General features: G+C 46.9%; 1 protein-coding gene across 1 annotated transcript; it reads right to left on the reverse strand.

Moving 5' to 3' along the window:
* Positions 1 to 7,308: 7,308 nt before the first annotated feature.
* LOC121968463 (beta-fructofuranosidase 1-like) lies at positions 7,309 to 10,318 on the reverse strand. The gene is made up of 7 exons (XM_042518824.1): positions 9,929 to 10,318; positions 9,785 to 9,793; positions 8,806 to 9,680; positions 8,243 to 8,404; positions 7,905 to 8,140; positions 7,706 to 7,793; positions 7,309 to 7,619 (listed from the first exon to the last, which is right to left on the reverse strand). The coding sequence occupies exons 1-7, from the start codon at positions 10,278 to 10,280 to the stop codon at positions 7,362 to 7,364; spliced, it is 1,980 nt and encodes a 659-aa protein (XP_042374758.1). The 5' UTR covers positions 10,281 to 10,318; the 3' UTR covers positions 7,309 to 7,361.
* Positions 10,319 to 17,162: the final 6,844 nt, after the last annotated feature.

Raw genomic sequence — 17,162 nt, forward strand, 5'->3', positions numbered from 1 at the left:
GACCTCCCATGCCAAGCTTCCATACTTGGACTTTTCCCAGTGCCAAGCTCCCTGCTTGGACTTTTCCTGTGCCAAGCTCCCTGCTTGGACTTTTCCTGTGCCAAGCTCCCTGCTTGGACTTTTCCTGTGCCAAGCTCCCTGCTTGGACTTTTCCCGTGCCAAGCTCCCTGCTTGGACTTTTCCGTGCCAAGTCTCCATACTTGGACTTTTCCCGTACCAAGTTCCCTGCTTGGACTTTTCCGTGCCAAGTCCCATACTTGGACTTTTCCCGAATCAGGTCAACTCAAGTCGGGTCAACCAGGTCAACCTTGACCAAAGGTTGCACCCACAATCTCCCAAGTTCCTATTCTTGTCAAACATCAAAATACAACTTCTCTATTCTTGTCAAACATCAAAATATACCTCGAGTCAGGTCAACTCGAGTCGGGTCACCCAGGTCAACCTTGACCTACGGTTGCACCAACAAGAGCTCGACGGTCTTCCGGCCGGAGGGTTTATAGTCGCGGGCGCGACTCTTGATTTTTAACGTCGGAGCTCGACGGTCTTCCGGCCGGAGGGTTTATAGTCGCCGGCGCGACTCTCGATTTTTAACGTCGGAGCTTGACGGTCTTCCGGCCGGAGGGTTTATAGTCGCCGGCGCGACTCTCGATTTTTAATGTCGGAGCTCGACGGTCTTCCGGCCGGAGGATTTATAGTCGCCGGCACGACTCTCGATTTTTAACGTCGGAGCTCGAAGGTCTTCCGGCCGGAGGGTTTATAGTCGTCGACGCGACTCTCGATTTTTAACGTCGGAGCTAGACGGTCTTCCGGCCGGAGGGTTTATAGTCGCCCGCTCTCAATTTTAACGTCGGAGCTCGGCGGTCTTCCACCGGAGGGTTTATAGTCGCGGGCTCGACTTCGATGCTCGACGGTCTTCCGGCCGGAGGGTTTATAGTCGCCGGCGCGACTCTCGATTTTTAATGTCGGAGCTCGACGGTCTTCCGACCGGAGGGTTTATAGTCGCCGGCGCGACTCTCGATTTTTAACGTCGGAGCTCGACGGTCTTCCGGCCGGAGGGTTTATAGTCGCCGGCGCGACTCTCAATTTTTAACGTCGGAGCTCGACGGTCTTCCGATTCGGCTGACGATGCTCTATACTTGCGCTAATTTTCCAACTTTTTACTCCTGCATTTCAAATATACAACCGAACGGAAAATATACAGAATATATTACATTGGCGCACCTTTCACCCCGCCCGCTAAGGCTGGAGGTGATTCACGCTCCATGGTCGATCCAGTTGTCGCCCGTCTTCATTCTCCAGATAATAGGCACCCGAGCGGAGCTTTTCGATGACCTTGAAGGGACCCGCCCAAGGATCCTCCAGCTTGCCAACGTCCCCGACCGGCTTTACTTTCTTCTACACTAGGTCGCCGACTTGGAACGCTCTAGGGATCACGCGCCGGTTGTAGTTCTGCTTCATTCTCTGCCGGTACGCCATTAGCCGGACGGATGCTTTGGCTCGCTCTTCGTCGATCAAGTCCAACTCCATGTTCCTCCGCTTGGCGTTGTCATCATCATAGTTCTGGATCCGCACGGACTCGACGCCGACTTCAATCGGGACAACTGCTTCGCCTCCGTACACTAAATGGAATGGCGTGACGCCCGTTCCCTCCTTTGGGGTCATGCGGATAGTCCATAAGACGCCTGGCAGATCGTCCACCCAACTTCCTCCTATGTGGTCAAGTCGAGCCCGAAGAATTCTGAGTATTTCTCTGTTGGTTACTTCCGCTTGGTCGTTACTCTGGGGATATGCCACGGAAGTGAAGTGTTGTTCAATGCCATAACTTTTGCACCATTCTTCAGCTGCTTCCCGACGAACTTTCGTCCGTTATCAGATATGATCCGGCGAGGAATGCCGAACCGACAGATTATATGCTGCCAGATAAACTTTTTGACCATTTGCTCGGTGATCTTCGCCAGCGGCTCGGCCTCCACCCATTTGGAAAAGTAGTCGACCGTCACCAGTAGAAACTTCCGCTGACCGGTCGCCATAGGGAACGGACCCACGATATCCATTCCCCACTGATCGAACAGACAGGATACTGTAGACGCTTTCATCTCCTCTGTCGGTCGATGGGAGGAGTTGTGGTACTTCTGGTAGGAGAGACATGTCGCAACGGTCCGAGCGGCGTCTTCTTGCAGTGTTGGCCAGAAGTATCCAGCCAGCAGGATCTTCCTAGCCAGCGATCGTCCGCCCGGATGTCCTCCGCATGATCCTTGGTGCACTTCTTGGAGGATGTACGCCGCGTCTTCCGAGCTCACACATTTCAAAAGTGGGCGGGAGAAAGCCTTCTTGTAGAGTTGGTCTCCAACGAGTGTGAACCGGCCGACTCTCCTTCTTAATAGGTGGGCTTCCTCCCGGTCGGACGGTGTCGCACCTGAGCGCAGAAACTCCATGATGACTGTCCTCCAATCGCTAGGGAATGCGAGGCCCTCCATCCGGTCGATGTGCGCCACCAAGGATACTTGTTAGATTAGCTGTCGGATGACGACCGGTGATATTGAACTTGCGAGTTTGGCTAACTCATCTGCCGCTTGGTTCCCGCTCGGGATATCTTCTGGATGATGACTTCTCTGAAGTGGGTCTGGAGCTTTTCAAAGGCCTCAACATAAAGCTTAAGCCGAGTATTGTTAATCTCAAAAGTGCCCGAGAGCTGCTGGGCGGCCAGCTGAGAATCTGAATGGAGTGTCACCCGTCCGGCGCCAACATGCCGGGCGGCCTGCAAACCGGCTATAAGGGTCTCATACTCCACTTCATTATTTGTGGCTCTGTAATCCAGCCGGACGGATAGGTGCATCCTTTCTTCTTGGGGAGAGAGTAATAGCACGCCAATCCCGCTCCCGAGCCGAGTGGATGATCCATCCACAAATATTTTCCACATAGCTTTGGGCTCGGGATTTTGTACTTCGGTAACAAAATCTGCTAAGGATTGCGCCTTTATCGCCGACCGGGGCTGATACTGAATGTCAAATTCACTTAACTCCGTTGTCCATTTGATGAGTCGTCCGGACGCTTCTGGGTTCAGCAGCACTCTTCCCAATGGGCTATTTGTCCGGACGATGATTGTATGTGCTAAGAAATAAGGACGAAGCCTCCGAGCAGCGAGGACCAAAGCAAAAGCCAGCTTCTCGAGCCCAGTGTAGTGAGATTCAACGTCTTTTAAAATATGGCTCAAGAAGTACACGGGTTGTTCTTTTCCGCTCGTCCTCACTAATGCCGAGCCTACTGCCCGCTCGGTTGAAGATAAATAAATGCAGAGCGGCTCACCCACAGCTGGCTTGGCTAGCACGGGCAAAGAGTTCAGGTATGTCTTCAGTTCTTCAAACACCCGATCGCATTTTTCGTCCCAGTGAAACTTAGCAGCTTTGCGCAGGATCTAGAAAAACGGGAGGCTCCGGTTGGCAATCTTAGAGATGAATCTTGACAATGTCGTTATCCGACCGGTCAGGCGCTGTACTTTCCTCAGATTTCTTGGGGACAGCATATCTTGCAATGCTTTTACTTTGCTGGGATTTGCCTCTATGCCCCGCTCGGTCACTATATAGCCCAAAAAACGCCCGCCTTTTGCTCCGAACAGACATTTCTGAGGGTTGAGCTTGACTCCATACTTCCTCAGCGTTCGGAAGGTCTCCTCCATGTCCGTAAAAAGATCGGCCTCTCGGACGGACTTGATGAGAATATCATCCACGTACACTTCTAAATTGCGTCCGATCTGCTCCTTGAATACTTTGTTCATCAAGCGTTGGTAAGTTGCTCCTGCGTTATTCAATCAGAACGGCATTACATTGTAGCAGTAGGTGCCGTCGGCTGTGACGAAGCTAACCTTCTCTTGATCCTCTCGGGCGAGCGGCACCTGATGGTAGCCCTGATAAGCGTCCAGCATGCATATTAACTCGCACCCGGCTGTGGAGTCCACCAGTTGATCAATCCGAGGCAGAGGGTAGAAATCTTTTGGGCATGCTCTGTTGAGATCCCGGAAATCAATGTAAACCCTCCACTTGTTGCCCGGCTTGGAGACTAGCACCACGTTCGCCAACCAGCTCGGAAACTGTACTTCACGTATGTGGCCGGCCTCCAGGAGCTTCTCGACCTCCACTCGGATGATGGCATTCTATTCGGCGCTGAAGTCCCTCTTCCTTTGCTTCACCGGCCGAGCGTCCGGTCGGACGTGAAGCTCATGCTGTGCTATACTTGGTGAAATCCCCGGCAGCTCATGCGTCGACCAAACGAAGACATCGCAGTTTCTCTGGAGACATTTGATCACCTCCTTTTTCTGGCTTGACTCCAGATCGGCCGCAATGAATGTGGTGGCCTCCGATCGGGTCGGGTGGATCTGCACCTCCTCTTTTTCTTCATAAACCAAAGAGGGTGGTTTTTCGGTTATGGTGTTTACCTCGATCCGTGGCATCTTCCGAGCGGAATTAGCTTCGGCTCGGACCATCTCGACGTAGCATCGCCGAGCCGTCAGCTGGTCTCCCCGCACTTCGCCAACTTTATCTTCGACCGGGAACTTAATCTTCTGGTAGAAGGTGGAAACAGCTGCTCGGAACTCATTGAGGGCCGGTCGCCCCAAGATAACATTGTATGCTGAGGGAGAATCAACCACGACGAAGTTTGCCGTCCGCGTCCTTCTGAGCGGCTCTTCTCCCAGCGAAATAGCCAGTCGGACCTGTCCGACCGGCAGAACTTCATTGCCTGTAAACCCGTAGAGGGGGGTTGTCATGGGCAGCAGCTCGGCTCGATCAATTTGCAATTGGTCGAAAGCCTTCTTAAAGATGATGTTGACCGAGCTGCCTGTATCGACGAAAACGCGGTGAATAGTATAGTTAGCTATTACCGCTTTGATGAGGAGGGCGTCGTCATGTGGCACTTCGACTCCCTCTAGTTCCCTGGGCCCGAAACTGATTTCGGGCCCGCTCGCCCGTTCTTGACTGCAGCCGACCGCATGTATCTGGAGCTGCCTGACACTTGCCTTCCTTGCTCTGTTGGAGTCACCTCCGGTCGGCCCGCCAGCGATGATGTTGATCTCGCCCCGGGACGTGTTGCTTCTATTTTCTTCCTCCCGGGCGGACGGCCTAGGCCGCTCCTTGGATACCCGGGGATTGTCCTCGTGCCTCTGAGGACGATACCGCTCGGGAGACTGTCGTCGATCGGCTTCACAATGTCGCTGTCGCCTGTCGCCTGTCGCCTGTCGGATGATGGCGATCGACGGTGGCCACTCCGGGGCACGGGGTGGGCGATCAGGGGAAGGCTTCGGCAATCTCTTGTATTATGCGTGTCGGTCCGGTGGAACGAGCAAAACATTGGGGGTACATACCTTCTCTTTTGGTTTGGGCCGCTCGACAGATACCTCTTGAATGGCGTGGGATCTTGCATGTTGCTGAGGGCGGGCTGCTTCAGCTCGCGGTCATCTGGGCGGCTGGTGAGCAATGTGCGGCTTCCGCTCGGCAGGGGCTAGTCGCTCGGTTGGAGCTTCTTTCCTTCGGGCCGCCTGAGCTTCCTCTACATTAATGTATTCATTGGCCCGGTGTAACATATGATCGTAGTCTCGGGGCGGCTTCCGAATGAGTGAACGGAAGAAGTCACCGTCCACGAGGCCTTGTGTGAACGCATTCATCATCGTTTCTGAGGTGGCCATTGGAATATCCATGGCCACTCAGTTGAATCGTTGGATGTACGCTCTGAGCGGCTCCCTGGGCTCCTGCTTGATGGCGAATAGGCTGACACTGGTCTTCTGGTAGCGCCGACTGCTTACAAAGTGATAGAGAAAAGCGACGCGGAACTCTTTGAAGCTGGTGATGGATCCGTCCGGCAGCCTTCGGAACCATCGTTGCGCCGATCCCGAGAGGGTGATAAGAAACACCCGACATTTCACTCCATCCGTATATTGATGTAGTGTAGCTGTGTTGTCGAACTTACCCAGATGGTCGTCCGGGTCGGTGGTTCCGTTGTATTCCTCGATCGCCGGGGGCACATAATGCTTTGGCAGAAGGTCCCGGAGGATGGCCTCTGAAAATTGCCGGTTGATCCGCTCGGGGGAGGCGTCCGTTCGTGGAACCTTGCCTTTTCTGTAATCTCGCCTGTGCGCCTCGTCGGATGAAGATCCTCGATTAAGGTTATCGGGTGCGGCTTCAGGAGGCGTACGGAATAGGGCCCGATGAAATGGAATCGTGGCAGGCGGTGCTTCCGCTCGGCCTCCTGATGCTGACATCGCTTGTTGCTCTGACCGCTCGGCTGGCGCCTTCTGTTTCTGTTGCTCTACGAGCTTAGCTGCTCTTGCCTCGATTAGAGCGTCGAGCTCCTCCTGGGAGAGCATCACGGTGTGCGGTCGTCCAGCTTCGTCCGTCTCTTCCACTCGGATGCAGGCGCGTTTCCACAGACAGCGCCAATTTGATCCTGTCCGAACGCTGAATCGGTGGACGCTGGGCACGTGGCGCTCTCCGAATCGATGACGTGGATCTCTGACCGGCCGTATGGAGCTCCGGCGAACCTGCAAAGAAGTCGAGCCGGGAAGGGGTTCCCGGCGACGACCCTCCGACGCTCAAGTCAGACAAGAGGAAAATGCAGAGGTGGCTTCGAATATCAGAGAATGCGTACCTCCAGCGAAGTATGAGGACCCATATATAGAGTTGTGAGGAGACTTATGCACACCTACCGAGGCATACACGTGTCCTCTCACCATACCTCAGTATGAGCTTGCCAAAGGAGCTTGCCTGACACCATACTGCTACAGTCCGAGCACCTCTCTGATGGGACAGTAGAACCTTCCGTCATAGGATTCTGTGTATGGCTTGGTCTTCGCACATGCTTGTTGTCACAGAATGTTCCCTTGTCCTTTTGTCTTTTCTTTCCCCATGCCGAGCATCCATCCGACCGGACGCAAGCACTGGTACGCTCGGGAGATTCCCAGTCATGTGCTCGGCTGAGACTGTTCATGGCATTACTGCCTTATGCCTCGGCCGAGCGGGCCACCCGCTCGGCCCGGCAACCTTGTTCACCATGAGCGTCGGAAACCCGACTCCCCGCCGGGTTGTCTTTGATTCTGTTCTGACCCGTTCGGCCGATTGACCCGACCCTTATCCGATCGGCTGAACCTCATCTTGTCCTTGGACTTTTGACCTCTACGTGTCATTGACTTCCCTCAAAGGGGGTCCCGTCCTTACTGCCGGATCAAACATATATACATGTAATAAATCTTTGACCTTCAAAGGAAATGCTCCGAAAATTTACCTAACATATATCTTCTTAATAATAATGTAAATACAAACAGACAGAAAATAACTAAATCTCTTATTTCCTTAAAAAAATACGAAGAATATCCTTCAGCTATTCTGAAACTCCGAGAAGACGGAGGCGTGTTCAAGTTTAGTAGCAGGTGAATCAAGGCGGCTGTTGAACGGCCTTATGAAGGCGGAGTTCATCTGCCAAACCGTTAGGGACTTGCATGCGACATCCACGCCCGTAGCGTTGTTGAAGAGGAACAGTCGTGCCGCGCCGTAGATTGCTCTTGTCGGGTACACCCTTGACGTGATGCACGTCCTCCCTCCTTGCGCAAAGCTCTCCACAATCGAGTGATCCACCTGCACTCATCGTTTAACAATTTTTTTTATTATTTCGTATATTCAGTTCTCACATTAAGTAGCAATAGTTAGTTTAGATCCATTACCACTATCCGGAGTGTTAAAGTTTCAGCATCGAGCACCGGAACTATGCTGCCATAAACCCTCTTCACCAGATCGCTTGCCACCGACGACCTATATATTAATTTTACACCTTGCACAATTTAGCTAACAATAATGATTTAAACGATCGATCGAGAAGTTATATAACTTATTAACTAGTCAAGCCATTTAATTTGTTTGTGCCTTAGCTCATCTTGACAGAAGTGTGTCCTGATGCTGCCATCTGTTCTTCTTGCGACGTAGAAGTAAACCGCTGTCTGCTCCGACCTGTTCTGATCGGCCAGCACTAGGAAGCCGAACGGCCCGAGCACTCCCCGGCTGGCTGCGCCGCCGCTGGTGCTGCAGTTGTACCTGACGTCGGCTTCGTTTGCATTCGCCGACGCAGAGTAGTTGAGCGCGAACTCGGCGACGATGTCCAGCTTTCACAATTAATAATTAGGAAACATAAATTGAAAGCTATTAGTCGACCAACGAGCACTAGTTTTAGCAAACACATAGATATGGAGTAAAATTTAAGCTACCTGGGTGGCTGTGCCTACGTCCAAGGGCAAGACGGAGCCGGCGGCGAGGCTGATGTTGCCTAAGTTATTTTGAGTGAGTCTCAGCTTATCCACCTCATCTACCGGCCACTGGAGGAGACTGCTGCCGGTCTTCTGGTCAAACAGCAGTGTTCTAGGGAGGGCCTGAAATTTGATATATATAGCAGGTTGCCATTTTGACTTGTAAGACAAAAAGGCCAATATTTAGGATTTTGTTAAAACTTAAAATAATAGATAGAAAATCCACGTTTTTTTGTCAATTCTATGGACTTTATTGTATTCGATTACCTGATGAACTGGAAATCAATGATTTTCTACCCTGAGCAAGAATTTCGACTAAAATACTCCACAATAGTATATATTTTTTTGGTCCGAGTCGACGATATAATTTAATTTTGTGCTTTATGATATTGTCTTCAGTTTTAGTCCTCAAATTTAGATGATTTTTTCTGGCTTATTAATTAGCCTTGTGATGTTGGGATAACATATTCCTTGAATTTAAAATTTGTCAAAAATATATATATATATATATATATAGTGCGTACCTGGAGCGAGGCCCAGCCCTTGGTGAGATCGGTGCGCTCGCTGTCGGTTTCGCCGATCCAACCCCACAGGACTCGACGTTTCTTCAACGGATCGAAGAATGTCTTGGAGGCGTAGAACTTTCCGTAGTCGTAACGCAGCCCGACTCCAACGTCCTTCTCCGGCTCGTCCGGCTCCCACGCGTTCAGGGCGGCGTTGTACGTCCCGATCGCGTAGTAGTCGTGCTTGTCGTCGTCGAGGCTGGCCTTCAGCACGTGCTTCACGCCCGGTCCTGCCGGCTCCGACGTGTCCAGCCCCGTCGCCACCTCCGTCGCCACCGGGAAGAAGTCCACGCATTCCCACATCCCGGTGCCGTCCACGGCGTGCAGCACGCCGGGGAGCAGCTCGTACTGTATGAAATCCACGGTCTTGTAGACCAGCACTATGCCTGAGTGCCGCCGCAACGTGTCGTTCTTGGAGCCGATGGCGACGAACCATGCGCCCTCGGCGGCCACGTACCAGGCCGTGGTGGGGTCACGGAAGTCTTTGGCGCCGACCCCAGGCGGGGGCACCACCACCGGGTTGGACTCGGCCTTGACCCAGTCGAGCAGGAGCGGGTCGTCCGGGTCGGCAGGAAAGGCCAGGTTCTGCACCTGGACCGACTCGAGGGTGGAGCCGGTGTAGAGCATGGCAAGGCGGCCGTGCGGAAGGAGCGTGGCGGAGCCTGTCCAGACACCATTGGCGTCGTACCAGTGGTCGGGAACCATGGCAATTGGCAGATAGAGCCAATGAACCAGGTCCTTAGACACTGCATGCCCCCACGTTATGTTCCCCCAAACCGCTGAATCCGGATTGTACTGGTAGAACAGGTGATACCATCCTTTGTAGTACATCGGACCTGCACCCACCATTAACAATAACAATCTTATTAACAAGGAAAGAAACAAATTAATTAACTAACTAACCAACCGTTATAATTATTTATCTAAGGAACTAACTCACCGTCAGGATCTGATATATAATTCCAGAAATTAAATCCGAACAGCAGCAGGAGCAACAACAACAAACGGTTAACGCATGGATCGAAAACAATACTTGAAAAGAAAAAGAAAAGAAGCACAATTAGATAGGGATTGCGATCGACACCATTCATCCAGTTTTTCTCCGGTTGGAAGTGGAAGGAGGTGCGTTGCCAGAGCAGCATGCTGTTGGTCCAAGGGTAGGAGGGCTTGAAGAAGAGCCTTGAGCCGGAGGACTTGTCGGAAACGCCCGTTGCAGGGCCGCGGGAGATGGGAAGGCTGTGGACGTGCCCAGCTGGTTCAACGCCAATATCTCCAATGAGGGCGAACCGGGCTGATCCAGTGCTCCTGGAAGCGAAGGCGAGGAGGCAGAGGACTAGCACGGTTGTAACGCTGAGGAAGAGGTATTGGGGGCACCTCTTGGCGCCGGTTGGAAGAGGGCGGTCGAGGTGGAGAAGAGGAAGGTAAGAACAGGGCATGCAGGCGGACGAAGAGGAAGACCATGAAGTATTGTTCATTGTGGTGGATGGATTTGTTAACGGAATGTTGTTAGTTCAATGTCCTTATAAATAAAGAGAGATTTTCTTTTTGGTCCGGAATAAGGCAGAATTTTGAAGGGAATTTAAGAATACTATAAGGGAGGAAACTGGAAAGCAGAACAACACAGTTAGCTGGGGAGGACTGGTTGTTGCTGGTGCAACTTGTAAACAAAGTTTTAATATTATATATTGTATTAATCATCTATGAGGTGGTGGGAGCGCATGAGCTGCCAGTCAAGAACGCTGCAAAAAACCTAATAAAAGATCACATTATTCCTCCATCTGCTCCCTTCCCCGCGTGAATTTTATTAGCTATTTCACACAAATACGTACGACCATGATTTACAAGTCGGATATGATAGCGATTTTTATATGAACTAATAAAAAAAGAGATTGGAGGAGAACTGTGAGAAGTCACAAAAAATAAAGCAAATTCAACAATTTATTAGAAAAAAAATTTTATTAATAGAAGAAGGATTAATATTTTTTTTTGGAAGGTAAATGTATTATACTCCTTAAAAAAAGTAAAATATAATCATATGATGTCTACAAAGTGCATAAGAGATTTATGACTTTGTATGACACTGTTAAATAAACTTCATACATACCATCACACATCAAGACCTCACTAGTGTTTATAAAGTACCAACCATGACTGTACTTTGTATGATACCCGAGCATATCACAAAGTATTACCACACATTACAAAAGAATTACTTGATATTTACAAGGCGCAAAACATGAACTTGGACTTTGTGAAATATCTTCTCAATAAGGAACAACATTCTCAAATCGACTCATGTTACGTGCGTTCCATACGAGATAAATCATGGAAGATAAGGCAAGATGTCTTGCTTTCATTTGTCGCCCTTTACCTTTGTAATGTTGTCGAAATGTACCAAGAAAGGAGGTCATATCGGTGATATCAAAAGTGATACCCATCCATGTCTTGACTTTATCAAGAAGGGGTTTAATAATCTCACAATCAAAGAAAATATAATTATTGGATTCATCTTGTTGGTGGCACAATGCACATAATTTGTTGGGCTCATAAGAGATGTTGTTCGCCGTTCTTAGTCTTCCATGAGCAAATAACCAAGATGTAAACCTATGCTTGGGGCAAAATATATGGCTTCCATATCACCGAAAACCAATCCACTTTAGCCGCTTTTGGGCAAAAAAACTCATATGCCAAAGTCGACCCTTTATTTTCTCCCGCAAACCACTCTATCATTTTCATGTTTGCAGTGCCAATAGAGGTAGTTCGCTGTACAAGTTCATCATGAATAAAAAGTAAGTGTTTAATAAGGCGAGGGAGTCCAAATGCTTACTCCTCCATTGCCAAAAGTCCATATTTCAGAGATAGTGATGATGAACCCATCGAACCCAAAGAGACTTACGTCGATTTTGAATATTCCATAGAATCCGACATAAGAGAGCCATATTCCACGTTTGCAAATCACGTAAACCATATCCTCCTTCTTCTTTAGGTAGACATATAGAAACTCATGAGATTGGTGGATGTTTTGTTGATCATACAAAGGAACGAGAGATGTCATAAATCTTGTCAATAACACCACTTGGTATTGGAAGGATAGACAACCAACAACATTCCACTCCTTGAAGTACCGATCGCACAAGTTCCAACCTTCCTGCATGGGAAAGTGTGTGCTTCGGCCAAGATACAACCTTCTTCCTTATGGAGTCAAGAAGTGCCCCATAATTTGCAATTCTCAATTTCTCCGTTGCTAAAGGAATGTCAAGATATCAGAAGGGAAATGTGCCTTGTTGAAAACTGGTTATGTGTAGTAGCTCTTCCCGTAGTTGTTCACTAACCCCGGTCATATATAAGTTGGATTTCAATGTATTTGCTCGAAGGTTTGTTTTATCACCAAAAATCGTTAGGCAATCCATAATAAGGATATCCATATAATTATACATGTATTTATATAAAACCTAGACCTATAATTAAGAAAGAAAAGAAATTTTAATATATGGACTTCAATTCAAATCTTGTCGAAAAAGAAAAAATAGACCTTTTTAGAAAAAGAAAATCTTATAGAAGAAATTGAATTAACATAATAAGATGATATAGACTAAGGCCCAAAAATACTAGAAATACCAAAATTACTCTAATACTATAAAAATAAAAACTACTAAGAATAGTTATTCTTGTCCACGGTAGGTGAAAATGGGAAGCAGGTGAAGTGGCTTGTTTGCTGACCATAAGAAAACCTTGAGAGAGAGTTTGAAGCCATGACTTAACCTGTCACATCAAAGAAGACAAGGGAGGAAAGAAATATTAGTAGATGGGCTGGTGTGGGGTCCCAGCGTAGTAACTCCAACACTCAAATTAGTGAGTGGGCTGAGTGGTAATGATTAAAAGACAGTGATGAGAAATAGTGGAGAGCGATGGGAGCACTTACCTGTGTGGGAAGAAGGGACCTCTGTAACGACCCGACCCTTTGGCATCTTGGGTGGCCCTTGTGGCGGCCCAACTGACGACCCTTATGTCGTCGGTCCATTTGGCGACCTCTCATGTCGTCGACCGATGACCCTTGGCCGTGCCGTTACTCACTAGGACTTTCCACCCCTGGCCAGTTGATTTTTGCCTCCCCCAGGATTCGAACTCTAGATCTCTAGGCTTAAGTACTAGAGTTTATGAATCCTGGTAACCAAGTGAGATGATGTAACGCCCGCCCCTCCTGCTAGTAGGGCGGGGTTACTGTACTTAACTATTTGCGGAAACATTCATGCGTATTAAAATTTCTTTCGAAAGTAAAACAGTAAAAATATTATGAAGTCATGCGGAACAATAACATAATAAATTTAGTTCATGTCAACATAAAACAATTAACATAAGCAGGTCTATTATTTTGTCTTAGCCGAGCCACCACCACATACATCTCTTTGCCTCTCCTGCAGCTCCCCTAGTTCATCCATTCTTTGCCTTTATCTGCGGTACAAGGAAAGTAAGCTATAAGCACACATGCTTAGTAAGATCCTTTCCTACTCACAAAAACCATATATCACAGCATAAACACATAAGCATATAACCATGGAAATATGATCATCTAACATCATATTGTGAAAACATAGCATCATAACATATCATCTCATAAAGAACATCATGCTATATCATATCATAAATCATAAGAGCATCATGTCATATAAATCATAAGGGCATAGCATGTCATATCATAAATCATAACATATCATCTCATAAAGAACATCATGCTATATCATATCATAAATCATAAGAGCATCATGTCATATATATCATAAGGGCATAGCATGTCTTATCATAAATCATAACATATCACCTCATAAAGAACATCATGCTATATCATATTATAAATCATCATGTCATATAAATCATAAGACATAGCATATCATATCAGAAATAATATCATGAAAGATGTCTTTTAAAACATGTGTCATGTCATATGCAAGATGTCTTAAAACATATCATATAGTACTTGAACATAATATCATCATGAGGGCCCGGCTTGTACCACATACATACATAAATACGCACAATCCCTATGACAGGGTAGCTAGCCCTGAACCTATTAGGGATCTAGGTTCGTACTACGACCGTCGACCTAGGGGCGTACTAAGGAGCCCATCCCTTTACTAGACCCGTTCATAGTCCGTCGGCCTAGGGGCGCTTATGGAGTCCACCCTTGGTACAAGTCATACAAAGTAAAATATCATATCATGGTTCATGTCATAACATAACATATCATATCTTATCATATCATGAAGAGTGCTCTTAGTCCCCAAGGGGAAGCAACTCTTAGGCCTTCACTTATCATATCATAAGAGTGCTCTTAATCCCAACAAAAAGGGAAGCAACTCTTAGGCCTTTGTTTATCATATCATAAAGCATGCATACTTGGGCACATAGCACATCATAAGAGACATTATTATGCATGGATCATAAGCATACATAAATGAGTATATTATTTGTCATATCATAAAGCATGCATACTTGAGCACATAGCACATCATAAGAGACATTATCATGCATGGTTCATAGGTATACATAAATGAACACATCACCTATCATAGAAAAAGACATAATCATTTATGGAATCATCAAATAGCATCTCTTAATTCATAACGTAGCATGTGAGGCACATCTAGGCTCCTAAACCCATTATGGCCGAAAGTTCAAGAGTATGAACTTAAACTCTAAACAACATACAAGCATAAAAATCTCATGTTAACTTCCTATCATATCATAAGGAAAGTCATAAGCATGTCAATCCAATTTTTTTTAAGTTTTCCTAGGTCTTGATTCTTATCATGGCCGAAAGTTCATGAAGAAGGAAAATAAGCTCTAAACAATATACAAGCATGAATATCAAGCTAATTTCATATCATATCATAAGGGGATCCATGAGCATGCTAAATTAAATTTTAAGCTTCCTTGAACCCTAGAAATGTTCATGGCCGAAACTTTATAAAGAAGAAAATCAAGCTCTAAACAACATACAAGCATAAATATATAGTTAAACTCATATCATATCATAAGAGGATTCATGAGCATGCTAGGTTAAATTTTTAGCTTCCTTGAACCCTAAAATGGATCATGGCCAAAAGTCTCATGAAGAGGGAAATCAAGCTTTAAGCAACATACAAGCATAAATATCAAGCTAACTTCATATCATATCATAAGGAGATTCATGAGCATGCTAGATTAAATTTTAAGCTTCCTTGAACCCTATATTTGTTCATGGCCGAAAGTTTCATGAAGAGGAAAATCAACTCTAAACAACATACAAGCATGAATATCAAGCTGCCCCTCTCAGTGGATAACCGGCTGCCAACACTCAAAGTCACTGTCGATTTGCAGCCTCTGCCCTAACCTCTGCTTCCGACGTCGGTAAGGGTTCTGCCGTGGCCACCATTTGGGATCCGTATGCCGTCGTTGCCCTCTGCTCTAGTTTAATGCCTCAGTAGCCCCTTGCTGGAAACAACACCGAAGCCCTAAATCCTCCGTTCTCTATTCCAGTGAGTTACTGGATGAAGGTAAGGATCAGGTTGCAATTTTAGTTGTGCACTTGTATTTGATTGGGTAGTTGATGCATTCGTAGTGTGATTTTTGGATTCGATTGTTGGAAGGCACCTAGTTGGTTCCGGCTATCACAGCATTAATAGTTGTTGCTGTCCCTGCTTGATTCCGGCCATCACACCCCTGTCAACAGATTGGCACATCTGAGGTAAGATTAGGTTGTAAGATGGGTTGTTGTTTGATTTGTGATTCCTTATTATTGATCTCAACTTGATCTGATCAGTGGGAAGGATTTCAGCAGGGAGTTTGTGTTCTGTGGGCTTACTTGGTTCTAGCAGAAAATTCCGACCAGCAGCACCCCTTGTTCCAGAAATCAATAAGGCTGAGAAATAAGGTAAGGTGTAGGACATTTGATATATGTTATGAATCATGGTTTTGATTCAATTATTTCAGATAGTGTTTGTGTCAAAGGAATTAGGATTTTATTTTAATCTAATAGTATGGTTAAGGTTTTATACTCATTTAGAGTTAGAGGTTTTGTTTAGCTATTTGTGAGAATTGTAGCTAAATAAAATATATTTATGTTGGTGATACAAGACTTGACGCGAGACGAGTATCTCGACGTCAGATTTGGACCTGATAGGATTGGACCTTTATTTTGGAGGCGGGTACTTTTGACTTATTATCTTTGATATGCTTAGTAATTAAATTAACAAGATGCATTAATTGTGTTTCTTACTTGTTTCGGTTAATCACTGCCCAATACATGCTACCTGTTGATTGATTGTTTGTTTACATCTTGTATGGACATGTACCTGATTCCACATGCTCATGGGTAGTGATATAACCATATTTTACCATGTCAGGACCTAGGTTTGATACCTTATATGATCAGATACCTTGATATGATTCATTCGCTTTGGTGCACATTATGATATGTCCAGAGATTGGTTTAGTATATTACCATGTTTAGTGACATGCACCATTCGCATGATTGCATGCTGAGTGATTGATTGCTCCTTTATTGTCGAGCACTTTGCCAGTTTCATCACTGTTCGGTGCTCCGTTGTGACGCTCATGGGTAGCGGGACACAGCGTGGTAGCACGTCAGTTTGACTCTTCCGGTGCTCCGTTGATCCGCTCAGGGGTAGTGTGACGCGGCGTGTAGCACGTTAGAGATTCCTCTCCGTCATAGTGTACCAGGAGATGAGAGCATTGCGCTCCCCCATTTATGATTTGGGGTAGGAGTACGTATGTACTCCGACAGCATCCCGTCCACTCGATCACTCATCAGGAGTAGTGTTGCTGGGTGCACGGTTGTCACAGCCCTACCCACTCGGTCCCACTGTTGTTGTGAGTCGGCTGACTGGCGTCAGGGTGACCATGACATTGGCATCATATGCATGATGCATTTATTGTTTGTGTTTGTGTTTGTGTTTGTTGCACTTATATGCTGCACATTGCTTGGATACCTTGATTGACATGCATACAGGTCTTCTATACCTTTCGGACTGTTTGTCCTTTTACCGGGTCCTGGTTAGTACAAATTCTCTCCTGTCTTCTTCGGTTTGTAATTACCTTTATCTTTATCAGGAGACTGTACGCATGATTAGTGCTAGGTGTTATTTCTTTACTTTGCATATCAACTGTACCTGCTGAGTGTTGGACTCACCCCGCCTCCATTGTTGATATTTTCAGGTTGATGCTGTCAGGAGAGAGTTCCAGTTGCTGGTCCCTGCAGACCTCGAGGATGTGATTGGTTTTTCGTTTGATTTCCTTTTCTGTTCTAGACTATTTGGACT

This window comes from Zingiber officinale, chromosome 3B (genome assembly GCF_018446385.1).
Source record: "Zingiber officinale cultivar Zhangliang chromosome 3B, Zo_v1.1, whole genome shotgun sequence".
Classification (NCBI taxonomy): Eukaryota; Viridiplantae; Streptophyta; class Magnoliopsida; order Zingiberales; family Zingiberaceae; genus Zingiber; species Zingiber officinale.

Excerpts from the sequence above, each read along its gene's own strand:
- LOC121968463 (XM_042518824.1), bottom strand. The coding sequence starts at position 10,280 with ATGCCCTGTTCTTACCTTCCTCTTCTCCACCTCGACCGCCCTCTTCCA. Across the intron at positions 7,794-7,904 it reads TTCTGTCAAGATGAGCTAAG|GTCGTCGGTGGCAAGCGATC; the intron begins GCACAAACAAAT and ends ATTAATATATAG. Across the intron at positions 7,620-7,705 it reads CTTTAACACTCCGGATAGTG|GTGGATCACTCGATTGTGGA; the intron begins GTAATGGATCTA and ends CGATGAGTGCAG.